The 15,121-nt window shown below is 51.6% G+C and overlaps 1 protein-coding gene across 3 annotated transcripts in view; it reads left to right on the forward strand.

Annotated features, from left to right (window-relative positions):
- The window catches only part of LOC111159146 (family with sequence similarity 198 member A), a 54,653-nt gene extending 40,286 nt beyond the window's left edge, over positions 1-14,367 (forward strand). Inside the window, exons 3-5 of one of the 3 annotated variants that reach the window (XM_022521577.1) lie at positions 11,311-11,433; positions 13,212-13,315; positions 13,892-14,367. In XM_022521577.1, coding sequence (XP_022377285.1) covers positions 11,311-11,433; positions 13,212-13,315; positions 13,892-14,102 — 438 coding nt within the window. In that variant the 3' untranslated portion in view covers positions 14,103-14,367. Of the gene's footprint in view, positions 1-11,310; positions 11,434-13,211; positions 13,316-13,891 lie in introns of those variants that run through there. The other 2 variants (XM_022521578.1, XM_022521579.1) reach the window with 2 other exon arrangements.
- Positions 14,368-15,121: the final 754 nt, after the last annotated feature.

A 15,121-nucleotide genomic window follows, 5' to 3' on the forward strand; every position in this document is an offset into this window, starting at 1 on the left:
GGACTCAGGTATTTATAGCCAAATATCCCATCAATCTTTGGTTGAGGGCTGCTCCTGGCGGCATGGGTCCCCTGGAATTTGGAGAAAGGCCCCAGACAAAGCCATAGAGCAGCTGCAAGTTGGAGGGTGAGCTCTGAAGATCACACGGAAGTGTTCAGACGCAGAGAGCACACTTCTAAGATCATAAATCAGATAGTGTCCCACTTCCCCATTAAAACAAGGTAAGGCCTTCTCAGTGCCCTCAAGATCAGGTTTTCCAAGGCCCCATATTCTTCAAGGACCTTCAAGGATCTGTCCGCAGCCCCATCTCTTGGCACTTGGCCTTGGTTAGTTTCTAAACACACCCAGCTCCTTCTGGTGCAGGGCCTCTGGCTTGGACTTGCTTCTGACTCCTCCTCCCCAGGCTTCAGCAAGTCTGACCACTCCTCATTGTTACTCTCTTTCTCTTTCATGGCATCCTGTCTAGTCCCTTTCTGATTCCCAGCACAGTATATAAATATTTTATTTATTTGTTCATGTATTTATCATATGTCTCTGTTTTGTTCATCACCACAGCCTCAGAACCTAGCACAGAGCCAAATTCTTGGCTCAGTCTCCTAGATAAGCACTTGTTGAATGAATGAATGAATGAGAATGAACGAACGGATGATGAATGAACTTCCAGGGTCTCTGTATGATTTCCTGTCTAGGTGTTACCTACCGTGTTTTGATTCCTCAAACACCACTTCTTCCTCTAGACCAAAAAGAATCCCAAAGTTTTCTATAGGTCTCTCTTATAGGGTCTGTATAGAATCATAGAGGTAGAAGACAACATTTTTCATGCTCCTGCCTTCTGGCCATTAATTAACTTACACTTCCAGGACAGATGCCAATGCCCTTGCTCACTGTTTCAGCACTTTGCCTGTGTTAATGCATAACAGCCCTTGGAGGAGGAAAATATTCTTAGCTTCATTCTACAGATGGGGAAACTGAGGTTTAAAAGAGCCAAGGAGGGGTGCCTGGGTGGCTCAGTGGGTTAAAGCCTCTGCCTTCGGCTCAGGTTATGATCCCAGGGTTCTGGGATCGAGCCCCGAGTCTGGCTCTCTGCTCGGCAGGAAGCCTGTTTCCTCCTCTCTCTCTCTCTCTCTCTCTCTGCCTGCCTCTCTGTCTACCTGTGATCTCTGTCTGTCAAATAAATAAATAAATCTTAAAAAAAAAAGAATTAAAAAAATATATAAAAAAATAAAAGAGCCAAGGAACTTGCCCACAGTCAAAGCCTTGTTTCATCCAGTGCCACCTGGCCCCAGAGTGCATGGTCTTGCCCTCTTTGCTATACCAAACTGGCTCTAGAAAAAGTATTTATTGAGGCTCTTCTGGGTGGGACTGGCCCATTTCCTTCCCAAGGAGCCTGATTCCGGTTATTTGTGATCCTGTGCGCGTTCCTTCTATTGAATCCGAATCTGTGGCTTCGGTTCATGTGTATCTCCTCTGGTTTAGTCTTCCTGGGACATCAGGTATTCTGTCAGATAGAAAGGACCTCAGATCGGTTCCGACCGCCAACGTTTCAGGCTTCCAACCAGAGATATGACATATCAGAGTAGCCATTCATGAAGGACCTACAGCTGTCTGGCAGTGTCTGACCCAAACCACACACATGAACCCACTTAAGTCCGACAACAGGCAAAGAGATGGGAGCTGTATTCCACCCCATTTCACAGATGGTGCAACCAACTACAGAGGATGGAAACACCTGTCTGGACAAGGCTGACATTGAGTATCTTTACATATATTTAAAAGCAAGACCTCAACCAGGATGAGGTATGAGGGACAGACTTCTAAGATGATCCCCACAGTTCCCACCCCGCTGGCATTAGCCCCTGCCCTTGAGTTTGGGTGAGACCTGCAAATATGATGGCCCAGCACTTCAATTAGGTTACCAATCATTTAACTTTGAGTTGATCAAAGGGAAGATTATCCTGGATGGGTCCGACCTAATCAGGGGAGTCTTTCAAAAGAGATGAAGTGTCTGAAGAGTGTCCTGCTGGCTTCAGAAAGCAAACAGCCATGCTATGAACTACGTGGTAGAAGGGAAGGCCTCTAGGAGGACCCTCAGATCCCCGGGACCTAGTCCTGCAACCACAAGGAATGGTCTCTGCCAACAACCTGAACAAGCTTAGGGGATGATCCTGAGCTACGATGAGACATGGCACCTGGCCAACACCTTGGAGTTCAATGTGGTGAGACTCTGAGTGGAGAACCTGGCGAAAATGTGGTGGACTCCTGACCCACAGAAACTGTGACATAATAAGTGGGTTCTTTGAAGCCACTAAGCTCCTGGTCATTTGCAGTGCAGCAGTAGAAAATGAATTTATGAGCCCAGGGTCCAAACGTCTTAAGAAGATACACCGCCTGTCCCGCGTGACAGGGACCGTGGGCGCCTCCCTGTTTCTTCAGCCCCACCCGAGTCCTGTCTCTGTTCGGATTTTTCTTTTTTTTTTCTTTTCTTTTTTTTTTTTTAAGATTTTATTTTTTTGACAGACAGAGATCACAAGTAGGCAGAGTGGCAGGCAGAGAGAGAGGAGGAAGCAGGCTCCCCGCTGAGCAGAGAGCCCGATATGGGGCTCGATCCCAGGACCCTGGGACCCTGGGACCCTGGGACCATGACCTGAGCCTAAGGCAGAGGCTTTAACCCACTGAGCCACCCAGGCGCCCCCTGTTCGGATTTTTCTAACTTGTTTTCTTCTTTGTCTGTCCATAGTCTTTGCCCCATTATCTTTTGGGTTGTCGGCCTTTTTCTTAATGATTTCAAGAGCTTTTTATAGATGAAGGCAATTAGTCTTTTGTTTTACTGTATGGTAATATTTCAGGTTCTGTTGTCATTAAACATTGTTTATAGTCTTTCTGCTATGCAGAAATGTAAAAGATGTTATGTTGTTAAAATTATCCAGCTTTTCTTTTATGACTTCTGGGTTAATATGTATTTTAAAAGGCCATCTTCACTTCAAGGTTATTTTTAAAACTTCCCCATGTGTTTTCATCTATCTTTGATCCATCTGGAAGTTATTTTGGAGCAAGAGATAAGATGCAAAACAACGATTTTTTTTTTCAGATGGCAACCCAAATGTCTCAGTACATTTGTTGAATAATCAACCTTTTCCCCAATCTGAAATGTTGCCTTTACCATATAGCCACTTTCCATATGTATGTAGGTCTATCTCTGGACTCTTTTCTGTCCCAGTAAAGGTTCTGTCTATTTTTATGCCAGAATCACAGTTTTAATTGCTGTGCTTCGTATTTTATGTTGATAACCAAACCAGTAGGGCTTGGTCTTCCTCCTTGCTCTTTCTTAGAATTTTCTTGATAGTCTTGCAAACTATTCTCGTAAGAAATTTAGAGTCAGCTTGTCACTCCTCCTTCGCAAGTCCTTTTGGGATTTTACTGGGATCAAACTAAATTTGTGTGGACTGTAGAGAGAATTTGTATCCTAAAACATGAAGTCATTCTAGCCAAGATTTGGATATTGTTGGTTCACAACCCGCTCTGGACCTTCCCAGGTGTAATCTGAAAGCGGACCCTCTACATGGAGGGCCGTGAGAGACCAAAGAGGCAGACCACTCCAGGTTGGTAGGTGGTAGGTGTAATCAACAAAGAGAACTATATATCAGCCTTGCCTTTACCAGCAGCCAGACAGAGGATCTCTCTGCCCACCTACCAAACCTTAGAGGTTTATAGAGAGGCCTTAACCAGGTTCACTCATGTACACCATGCAGGTGTTCTCAACACATCAACATCTCAAGGCCATGTCCTCGGAGCAGCCTCTGGGAGCAGGAAAGGCAAGCGAAGCCCACTTTCCTAGGAGGACTGGGGAGGGGGCAAGAGGCCTCCCAGTGCCCAGGTCCAGCTCTCAGTTCAACCAGCAGTCATGTCTCTTTAATGATGTTCTCCAGCAGCTATGTCTCTCTCCCTTTATTCATGTTCCTCAGAAGCATCTAGATGTCTTCTGTTCATGTGGGGTTATTCCCAGGGAGTTCATCTTCCTGTGGCCACTGAAAATGGGATCTTTTCTTCCATTAGATGTTCTGGCCAGTAGCCTCCAGGCTGCGTGAAGGCTATTATTTTTGTGTTTTAATGTGGCGTCTAAAAGCTGCTCAGTTAATCCTCTGGGTTTTCCAAGTATCCCAGCCTTTCATCTGCAATGAATGCCCTTGGTCTTCTCGTTGCCTCTCGCCTCATTACATTTGCTGGTGGCTCCAGGGTGATTGGGAAATTTTAATGGCCTGAGAGACACAAGCTATTGCTACAGATTTGGGACAGTTTCTGCTGTTTCACGATTAAACATCATAGTCGTTTTTGACTGAAGATATAATGAGGAACTATTCATGATTCTTGCTTTATTAAGAATTTCTCTTGTCAGGAATGGATGCAAAATTTTATCAAATGTCTTCCGAGTATCTATGGAAGAGGTCACAGCATTTCCCTTCTGATGTGGGGACTCTTTATTATGTGAGGACTCTTGTGGAAGGTGTTCTAATGGTGACTCACCCTAGCTTTCTCAGTTGGAAACTTTTTTGCTGTGGTGGATTTATCTTTTTACAGCTGTGGTGTTTGTGTTGCTGTTAGAATTTTAGACCAATCTACATATGTCTTTTTAGATAAGATCTAGTTCTTCTCAGTGCATCTCCTCAAAGCCTGTTAGCCAGTCTGTTCACCCACATCCAAGCGGGGCCCACAACCTCTGACCTCAGGCTTGGGACAGATGCAGCGTCCAGATGTTCCTTCCCGAAGCTTCCAGGAATTATTGCCCTTTGTCAGGACACATGGGGAACTCTCCAAGGTGAATCCTCAGAGGGAAGTGGGAGCAATACCCATTAACCCACTTCTCTCCCACTCTGACCTCCCCAAGGAAACCTCAAGAATTCTCTGTCCGCCAGCTGGGCAGGGTGGGATCAGATCCTTGCCCTCTGTGGAGAGAGATGCTGCCACCTCGTGGCAATCTGATCGCCAGGCAGTGAGGCGGCCCTGCCAAGAGCCACCTTTTCCACCCAGAAAGACCCAGGCCTGTCACTACTCCCAGCCGGGGAGAAGGTCCCTGAACAGGCGGCATGGGCCGCCAGGAACAGCAAGTGGTCCTCCTAGAATCCACCAGACCCAGATCAGGCACTGGCTGAGGAACTCTTCTTGGCCCAGGAGCCTGATGGGTCTGTTAGGGGACTCTGGCCACCTTACCTACCCTGTGCTGGCTCCCCTCAGACCTCCCCTCTCCCATAGCCAGACCTGCTGTCCCTTGCTGGCAGACTGCAGTGTCTTGTCTTACCCAGATGTCCTGTGTGGCGACCACAAAGCCAGGCCTCCCGCCGGACACTTCTGGTGTTGGCATCTTGGCCAGAATGGTACACTTTAAGTGATCATAGTCCCCATGTTGTCAGCCAGCCACGCACGTCATTCACTCACTCTTTCACTCAGAAAAACCTCAGCTAAGGCTCTGGTTGTAAAAACAAGTGCGGGTGCTGGGGACAGGACCAAACCATGTCTTCATCTTTGCCAGCAGGGAACTTGGAAGCTCTGGTGCCACAAAGCACGTGTGGCCACACCCCACTCCCCCTTACCGGTCAGAGATGGACTGCTCGGGTTCGAGTTCCGGCACCTCCACTTCCTTGCCGTGAGACTTCAGCACATTACCGGGACTCAGTTTCCACATCTTTGAAGTGGGAATAATAATGGCATTTACCCCTTGGCTACCGGGAAGGAGTAAATGGGTTGTCGCGTGGAAAGCACTGAGTGAGCTTTACAATGGCTTAAGTAAATGTGAACAGACTTCAGTCCCCATCATGGGCACGCAACGTTGCTGGGTGGGTCAGAAAAGCAACACTGCAAAGGTTTATCATTTTTTCTTGGTAACTGCTCATTTTTTTAAAACGGGGAAAAAAAATTAAATCCTGAAGGAATGTGGGAATGAAACTTAATCTTGGTCCCATTAGGCTGCTAGGCCGCTGCTGTTGAAATTGAATTTCTCTTCAGTGGAAAAAAAATAACCAGACAATATGGCAAAATAATCAAACTGGCAACGGGGCCTGGCCAGGCCCTTCCTGTTAAACATTCAGATGGGTACTGAGTTGAGAAGCCAGGAATATTGGATGGGCCCATGTTCCTTGTGGCTTCCTCTGGAAATAGATGCTGTAAATTGAGATCCGCACAGAATGGCTGGGAGACAGGGCTGGGAAGGACTTGGCGGGAGGAAGGGGGCTTGGCTGGCTGGGCATCAGGCATAATATGAAATCCAGAGCAGTTATCGTGTCAGTCTTGCCAAAACTGCCCTGGCCTTTACTCTCCCAGCCAAAGAGAACCCAGCAGGTGGTGTGTGTTGGACAGATCGGTCCAGAAACTGGGCGTACCCACAAGAGCGTGGCTACCCTGTTGTAACTTACTTTATTTCAGATTCTGGTTCTCTGGTCTGTAGCACTGGGTGAAGCTGGGGCTTCCTGGTGTGTGGGGGGGGGGGCGGTTGGGGGGAGACCCCTGAGATCCCTGGAGGTCTTTGGGCCTGTCACTCCCAGGACAGACACAACAGAAGGCTCTTCCTCAACAACCACCCCCTGCCTCACAGGTATCATTATTGGATGTGAGCCTCAGGGCGGGTCCATGGGAGGGGAGTATTGCTGCCCCCATTTTGTTGATGGGAAAACTGAGGAGTATCGAGTTTAAATAACTTCCTCAGGTCATATAGCGAGAACATAGCAGACAGGAACATGATACAGGCTTCAAGTGGCTTTAAAGCTACCTGGGAGGTGGGGTGGTCTGGAGGCGAGCTGCAGGGCTCTGTCCTCAGCCCTGTCCTGGTCAATGCTTTTATTAGTAGCCTGAGTGAGGACACTGCAGCTAAGGTAGATTTTCACACAGAGCCCTGATGTGATTCACCTTCTGCCCATTCCCAGGTCTGGGGATCAGTGCATCGCCATCTTCCACTGGTCACCCTTGGTCCAGGGATGTGTGTGACCCAATTTGGTCCAGTCAGGTTAAAGGGAAGGTTGTTGGAAGAGAGGTTCCTTTCCCTTCTGTCTGTCTCTCTGTCTCTGTTTCTCTCATTTGTCCTCTCCTTCTCCCTGGACATGAACAAGGAAGCACATGCCCACAGCGGCCACCTGCAGGCTTCCAGAGACAACACTGTGATGTTAACCTCATGGGTGGGGAGTGGAGAGCAGGAAGAGTCCTGACCACGACAATAAGGAGCAGCCGTACCTCTAGCCTGCCCGATCTTGGGGCTGATCGCTGCCACTGAAGATCTTAATTTTCCTTACGGTTAAAACCATTTTGAATTAAGTTTTTCTGTGACTTGTGGCTGTCGTTATCCAAAGCCCAGGCAGCCAAAGCAGTAATGGCCCATGTCAGGGGTCTTGTTAATGGGCTCACTTCATGCCACCCTGGACAGACTGGACCAATCCTCTGAGCAGCGCCTGGGTGTCTTTGGCCCACCGTCCCTAGAAATACTCCCTAATGGGGCCTCACAGAATTGCCCTCAGCCTGTTTGGGTGATTGGTCTAGGCCCGGACGTGCGACTTCTCCATGCTGAACTATTGCAGAAAAGAACATGTTTTGAGACAGCAGTTGGGACTCTAACGCTCTCATTCCTGGACGTCTAGTTTTGTGACATTGATTGAACCATAGTTATGTTGTTTGTGTTGGAGGAGATCAATTCTGCATTTTTTCAGAACATACGTGAGTTTTCCTGTCAAGGGATATGGAAACGAAGCAAGACCTTTGACTGGCCAGAGCTGAGCCAGGCTGAGTGGACTGGGGGGTAGCTTTGAGGAGTACTGCCTTTCAGAGGTGACAGCCTGTCCCAACTCTGCCCCATTTGTGGAGAGGGGTGGCTATGCCAGTGGGCAGAGGGAGGCAAGATGGTAGTGCTGGCCTGGGTTGGTCACCCCCAGTAATCACAGATGAGAGACATGGGCTGTCCGAACCCCACCATGCCCGCGGCTGCCTCAGTTGCTGTCATGAAGGATGACAGGCTCTGTGTTTTCTCATTCTTCCCCTTCCTCCTTCATAGTTTTAAAAGCTCTTCTGTAGCCTTAATTAGCAAGGGTGAGATCATATTAATTAATCTCATGAAGAGTAATGATGGAGACCTCATTTGACCTCTATAACCGTCTCCCCTTTCCTGATTTTCACGGAGGCAGGGCAGGAGCCAAGAGCTGGCCTTCGAACCAGGCAGACCTTGGCTCAAATCCTAGATACATGACTTTTACATTTATGACCTTGGGTATGTCTGGGGTCAGTGTCCCCATATGTAAAATGGGCTCATAGCATCTCCCTAGCACAGCTGCAGTGAGGAGTGAAGGAGCTGGGGATGGATGGTGGTTTTCATGGTGGTGGTCACCAGAATGATGTTTTGGGGTTTTGTTGTTGTTGTTGTTGTTTTTAAGATTTTATTTATTTATTTGACAGACAGAGATCACAAGTAGGCAGAGAGGCAGGCAGAGAGAGAGGAAGGGAAGCAGGCTCCCCGCTGAGCAGAGAGCCCGATGTGGGACTCGGTCCCAGGACCCTGGGATCATGACCTGAGCCCAAGGCAGAGGCCTCAACCCACTGAGCCACCCAGGTACCCCAATGTTTTGTTTTGACACCAATTCTCCACCACCAACTGGTGTCCCACAATGCAATTCAGTTCTGACACTGTCCACCTGGAGTCCGTGTCAGATCCCAGACAAGCTAAGGGGCTCAGTCCTATAAGACTTTCCCACTTCGGATCCCAGTCAAAAGTCCTGGGCTACCCACACTTCTGACCAACTGGCTATAAACCAAGGGTTCTCATGACCGCCCTCTGCCCCAGGTTGGATAGTTTGATAGAATGGCACAACAGAGCTCAGGAAAACACTTTACTTACATTTACAGGTTTATTATAAAGGATACAAATGAACGTCCTGATGAAGAGGTATATTGGGTGAGTCCAGAAGGGTCCCATGCCCAGGAGCTTTATGTTCCTGTGGAGCTGGGATGGGCCCCCCTCCTGACTCATGGAGCACTTCCAACCCGGAAGTTCCAGGTTGGAAGTGCTCCAAATCTCATTGTTCGAGTTTTTATAACCCCATCTTCAGCTCTTCTACTCTTCCTGGGGGTTGGAATATGGGGCTAAATGTTCTTATCCTCTCTTCACTTGTCTTTCCAGTGACCAGCTCCCGTTCTGAAGTTTTCTGGGGTTCCCCTGCATCATCTCATCAGCATAAACACAGATGTGCTCAAAGGGGCTCTTTATGAATCTCTCAGGAAATTCCAAAGGTTTTAGGAGCTCTGCGCCAGGGTCAGGGGACTGTGACCAAATATGTTTCTTATTAGACCACATCATCATCATCTCGGAGGGAGACCCTGTCATTGCTGTGTCAGATTAAAATGGCCCCTGCGTTTGCTGTAAACCTGTGACTGGCCTGCACTGTCACCACCACCACGGGGGAGGCAGGTGCTCCAGATTCCCCCAAGAGCTGAACCATGTGGTAGAGCAGAATCACAGAAGGTTCCCGAGGACTGAGAGGAAGCCAACCCTTTCTCTCTGTGGGGTTCATCACCCGATTGCTGCCCTCTGGCTTCCTGCTTCCCTCCCCCTCTCTCACTCACCTCCACCCTGACTCTGTCCCCTCTGTGCCCTTGGCCTGGACAGTTGCCCCAACCAGAGTATGTTACCTGGAGCTGATTTCTAGATTCCCAGGCTGGCACCTGCCTCTCCAGGGGTGTTCCCAGGCTTCCTGCACTAGACCAGCCATTCTGCAAAGGTGGGATCTGGGTCTCCCTGCTGGGTCTTCCACACACCAGGCTCTCTCAGGAACTGCATTTCCTTCGCGTCCTGAGAGTTAGCTCCTGTGTGATTCATCATCCTCCTTGGGGGGTCCCGGAGTCCTCCCTCTCCTGTGACCCTGACACTACCTGGGCACTTAAGATCACTCAAACCGTGGGCCCCACAACCCAGGAGGATCTGGTAGACCTTCCCAGGATTTGGGCAAATCCCAGGCAGCTGACTGCTGCTTTGCCTGCCTCAATTTACCCCACACTAGACCTGAACTCAGAGCTCAGCCCTTTCCCCAAGGCCAGCAAGCATTTCACAAGGGTGGCCACTTGGCTGGGGAGAGGAGGGGTTGGGGAGGGCACATCTCACACCCTCAGCCTCCTGCTGTTCCCTGCTTCACTTCTCTCTTCCTCTCCTCTCTCTCCTCCCCCTCCCACAGCAGCAAATGGATTTTTCCTCTTGCCCCAAGCAAAGCAAGTCTTCCCACACCCAGACCTCTGGAGATCTCACCTTCTGTCATTAGCACTCCTCAAGGTATTGTATCAAACCAAATTTCCTCCCTATGAGGAAAAAAGGTGCATCTCCTCCAGCTCACCCACCCTGTGACAGGCACTCCCTGTTGTCCCCAACCACACCCTCTCTCTCATCCACTTCCTAGCACATCCCAACCTTTTCCACACCACCTCCCCCTTCACCTCCCCCTTTCCTGTCTCTCTCCCTACAGCAAGATCCTCCCTCTCGCACCCAAGAGGACTCTGCCACTTCTCTTTTTAGGCCTCTCCGTTCTGGGTTCTGGACCTCTTTGCGTTTCCTGCCCACTGCAGATAACTTCCTCAAGTAGGTCAGGGCGGGGGCGGATCCCTGTTTCTGTTCAATTCCTGACTTGCAGGCTGCAACTCCTTCCTTCTGAAGGGAACTCCTGGAAGCAGGTGAGTGGGATATATTATTATGAGAATCCTGTGACACTCTGAAATGTCATTTACATGTGTGCACGTAGGGGGTGGGAGGCAGAGCTCCTCAGAATTGACCCCACATCACGCTTGAGAATTCCCACTCGAAGCATCCAGTGGAAACCAAGCCTGTGAGGGGAATGCCCTCCTCCCCGCTTGATTTTGATTCCGGCCTCCCCGCAGGGTGGGAGAGATGTCCACTCCGGAGCTGTCTAGGTGGTCATTAAAGCATGTTTAGCTCCAAGGAAGGGAGGGAGCCCTGCTGCAGCACTGGCTGCTTAAACAAGAAGTGGAGTCCCATGTGGATTTCCCCAGTACACGGATGGTCAGCACTGGGAAGCCCAGTGGCCTCAGGCCCGAGTTCGGTGGAAAGCCATGCTGGCCTGAGGCGTGAGCCAGCAGCTCCTGGGGTGCAGGGCGAGCTGGCTGGAGGAGCAGAGCAGAAGCTCCCTCTCTGGCCAGGGGCCAGCAATGGGCTGACTGGCACTGATGGCCACCAAGGACTGCCCCCAGCACAAGGTCCCCTGGGCCAAGCCGCCTGACTGCTGGGCCTGCGGGGCAGGCAGACCCTGAGCCGCACCCCTCACAGGCTGGGTGTCCTCGCAGGTGCATGACCGTCTAGACCGCTACTGCTGCGGCTTCGAGCCCGAGCCGTCGGACCCCTGTGTGGAAGAGAGGCTCCGAGAGAAATGCCGGAACCCGGAGGAGCTGCGGTTGGTCCACATCCTGGTATGTCCCCTGTCACCCAGACTCCCGTCTTCCTGTCTCCTTCGGAAGATGCGGCTCCGGAGTTGCGGAGATCAGATGACACGGGACGTTCCCAGCCCTGTTCTTTTCAGCAGCAGGAGCCTTTGTCTGAACAATGTTTCTGGGAAGCCACCATACATAAAACTGACCCCAGTGGGCCTTTGCCGATACGGTTGAGGTGGGGCCACTCCACATCCCCTCGAGAGACTACAGGGGAATCCGAGGGCCCCTGGAAGCAGGTGTGGGAACTGTGTGTCTGGAGAGCCGCCCCCACCATCCCAGCCAATGTAGGAACTGTGGCATGGAACAGGGAGGGCAGTTTCTAAGGCCGCAGGGCTGGGCAGTGGCAGTGACAGGGCTCTCTCCTCCGGCCTATAGCTCACAGACTCGTGATAATCTGAGGAACCCTGGGCTGCCTCCTGTGAAAAGTAGAGCCCAGGGTGGGAAGTGGTGCGCCGAGGCCGTCAGAGACAGGGACAGGAATAACAGAGCAGCCACTTCTGCCCAAGGAGCAAGGGGCCACCCTCAGGAAGGGCTACTCTATCTTCTCCCCCAGTGACCCTAATGTCCTCGATGTCTTCCCCTGGCCAGTTGTTTGTGGAGGGTAGCTGTCAGCACGGTGTCCGGGCTCAGCGTCAGGCAGGCCACAGCAGCCCAGAGGCTTGGGCTGCCTTGTGAAACCATTGGGTGGTAGGAAATCTCCAACTCCTGTCCTTAGAGCCCGCTCCCCTCTTCCCTGGTAAAAGGCACTCACATGGGGAGAGGTAAGGCTTTTATAACTATCATTCACACTGGAGGGGCAGCCATTTCACAGATTCCCTAGGACAGCAGATTTTGGAGGAAGGAGTCATCAGGCTCCAAAAAATAGATGATCCCTGATGAAGAGAGACGGGTGAGGGAGAAGAGACAGAGAGAGGGAAATCTAGGGTCCTGGAGGCAAAAGTTCATAAGTTAAGCCGAGGGTGATGGGGAGAATTATGGGAAAATACCATGGAATCCTGTAGAATGTCTAGGAATGGGGCAGATGGGGGTGGGGGAAGGGAAGACCCGGCCTCTCCTTCCCACCCACACCATATTTTTAAAGTGCTAAGGTATTCCCTTTTGCTGGTTTTAGTTTTCAAAGGGATTAGGAGTCGCTAAACTCTTCTCTGGGAATAGATGGAGTATGGCGCCCATGGCTGGAAGGTGTGTGCGTTCTTGGTGACACTCAGGGGAATACGCAGGCACAGAGCAGCCACCTCACCAGAATGGGTGAGGGTGTTTGAGCATGCGCGTACTCAATATGCCCTGAAGCCACAACCTGATGGTGGGCTCCCTCCGCACCTGCCGGTTCTCACCCGTGCTCCTCACCCCCTCAGCCACCAGAGCAGGAATCAGTCCCTCTGCCTTCCAGTTTCTCAGGGTGTGTCTTCACACTACTGGTCCAGGTTGGACCTAACCAGCTACTTAGCTGTGTGACTGTGTGCAAATTACTTAACTTCTCTGTGCCCCTGATTCTGTGAAATAGAGCTGATGCTAAAGGCTCCCTTCTAAGGTTGCTGGGAGGGTTCATTGAGACGGTGCCTGGAAGCACTGAGCACGGCACTACCATAAAGTCACATTACAGCTCAGCGCCGGGGAACCTTCCGGGCAGGTAGCAGGGTGCATTGTGGGATTGTCAGCTCAGGGGCTCCCAAGACCCTGAACACTGACAGAAGCCATGGGTACCAGCTAGGCTGCAACCTCACCCACCCCTGTCCCTGTCTGTCTTCTTCCCTGAGGTCCGAAGCAGTGATCCATCTCATCTGGTCTACATCGATAACGCTGGCAACCTTCAGCATCCCGAGGACAAGCTGAACTTCCGGCTGCTGGAGGGCATCTCTGGGTGAGGGTCTGCGGGATTGGTTGGAAGTTTGGAGGCGGAGGCCCAATAGCCCTGTTGTGGACCGTGGGACCTTGACCATGGTCCTGAGTGCTCTGCAGCCTATTAGACAAAAGCTGCTGGATCTGAGCCCCAGGAGGAGGTGGGGAGCTGGGAGGACACAGTCAGCAGGCACCCCCATATCCAGAGGGCCTCCTTGTCCCAGAGGAGGAGCCAGCCTGGGGAGCCCGCCTTCCCTGCTCACTCACTGCAGGCAGCTCAGCCTTCTTCGGGCTTCTCCTGGCACTTGCCAAGCACAGCAGCTGGCATTCACCTGGGATAGCAGAGCTGGTTTCCCCAGCTTCTCTGTGGGATGGGGGACACATCCAGAAGCCCTGTCCCCTGCCTGTTTTCACAGCAGAGTTGGTAGGAGGGTTCTCTGAGGACAAGCAGCAGGCGGGCCCCAGGCATTCTGCAGGACACCTGTGCCAGGCTGGCCAGCCGTGCAATTCCTGGCCAACTGGCTTCACCAGTCCCGGACATTTTCTGAGATCACTTTTGCTTTTCCTTTCTGTCCTGGCCCGGGGGACCTGCCTTCAGGTTTCCTGAGTCTGCCGTGCAGGTTCTTGCCTCAGGGTGTCTGCAGAAGCTGCTGCTCCTGTCCCTGCGGATGGACCCCGTGTTCTGGGAGAGTCAGGGCGGGAGGCAGGGGCTAAAGCGGGTGCTCCAGACCCTGGAGCGGCGAGGCCAGGTGCTGCTGGAGCACATCCGGAAACATAACCTGACGCTCTTCAGGGACGAGGCCCCGTGAGCTTCCCCGCTGCCCAGGCAAGGCTCTTGTCCCGCTGGCAGCACCCCCTGCCCAGATGAGCATCCATCCTCATGGCCATGTTCTCTTGGGCTCCCCCAACCTGAAGACAAATTGGAAAAGCCTGAAGAAATCAGAGGATACCATGGGTGTCCCAGATGTCCCACCTGCTCAGGACGGTGAAGGTGGTGCGGGGTGTGGGGGTTTCCATCTTACTGCCCTCCTTTCAGCCTTTTTGGCTCTGGCTGTTTACTCCCTTGCACCAATAAATATGTTCAAGAATGTTCTAAAAACTGCTCCAGATACTATAAAATTGTGCCTCCCACATGCATATGGAGGGTGGACGCATGCGCACGTGTGTGTGTGTGTGTGTGTGTGTGAAGTTTCCCTCTGAAGACACCGAGCCAGAAGCTTGTCAGTAGGCAAGGCCCGAAGCTGCTAGCAAGCCCTTCTATGTCCTGATGTGAAGAGGTGTGCTCAGCACAGGAAGGCAGACGTATAAACAGTGTGTGGCCCTGCCCGGCTTGCCCAGTGCACATCGACCACCCAGGGCACGGCAGGGACACGGCCCAGCGCTCTGCTCAGCCCACTCAGCAGAGACCCGTCTCCAGCACAGCCCTCAGCATGGGCCTCTTCCTCCCTCGGGGGTGGAAGAAGGTTGGGGGAGGCTCCAAGCCCAGTTCTGCCTGCCTCCTCAGAACTCCAGGGCTGAGCCTCATACCTCCCGGGCTGCTTCTCAGCCAAGAGTGGCTCTGGCCGGGGCCGCAGATCTCTTCGAGGTGCTGTTCCTCCATGGGTAGCCCTGCCCTCCCACCCTTCCGCCTCTGAAGACCTTTTGAAAAGTAGGCACCCTTAAGGTTTTTTTCTCTTTTGATTTTCAGAGGACTGGACTTGAACGAGGGAGCTCTGGGTTCAGATCTGGCTGGGGCCACTTCATGGCTGGCAAATGACAAAGGTTTATCGGGCACCAGCCGTAATGACTAGTAACATTTCCTGGGCAATGACTGTGCACCAGGCACTGT

Source organism: Enhydra lutris, unplaced genomic scaffold (genome assembly GCF_002288905.1).
Source record: "Enhydra lutris kenyoni isolate GAN:26980312 unplaced genomic scaffold, ASM228890v2 scaffoldscaffold66, whole genome shotgun sequence".
Lineage (NCBI taxonomy): Eukaryota > Metazoa > Chordata > Mammalia > Carnivora > Mustelidae > Enhydra > Enhydra lutris.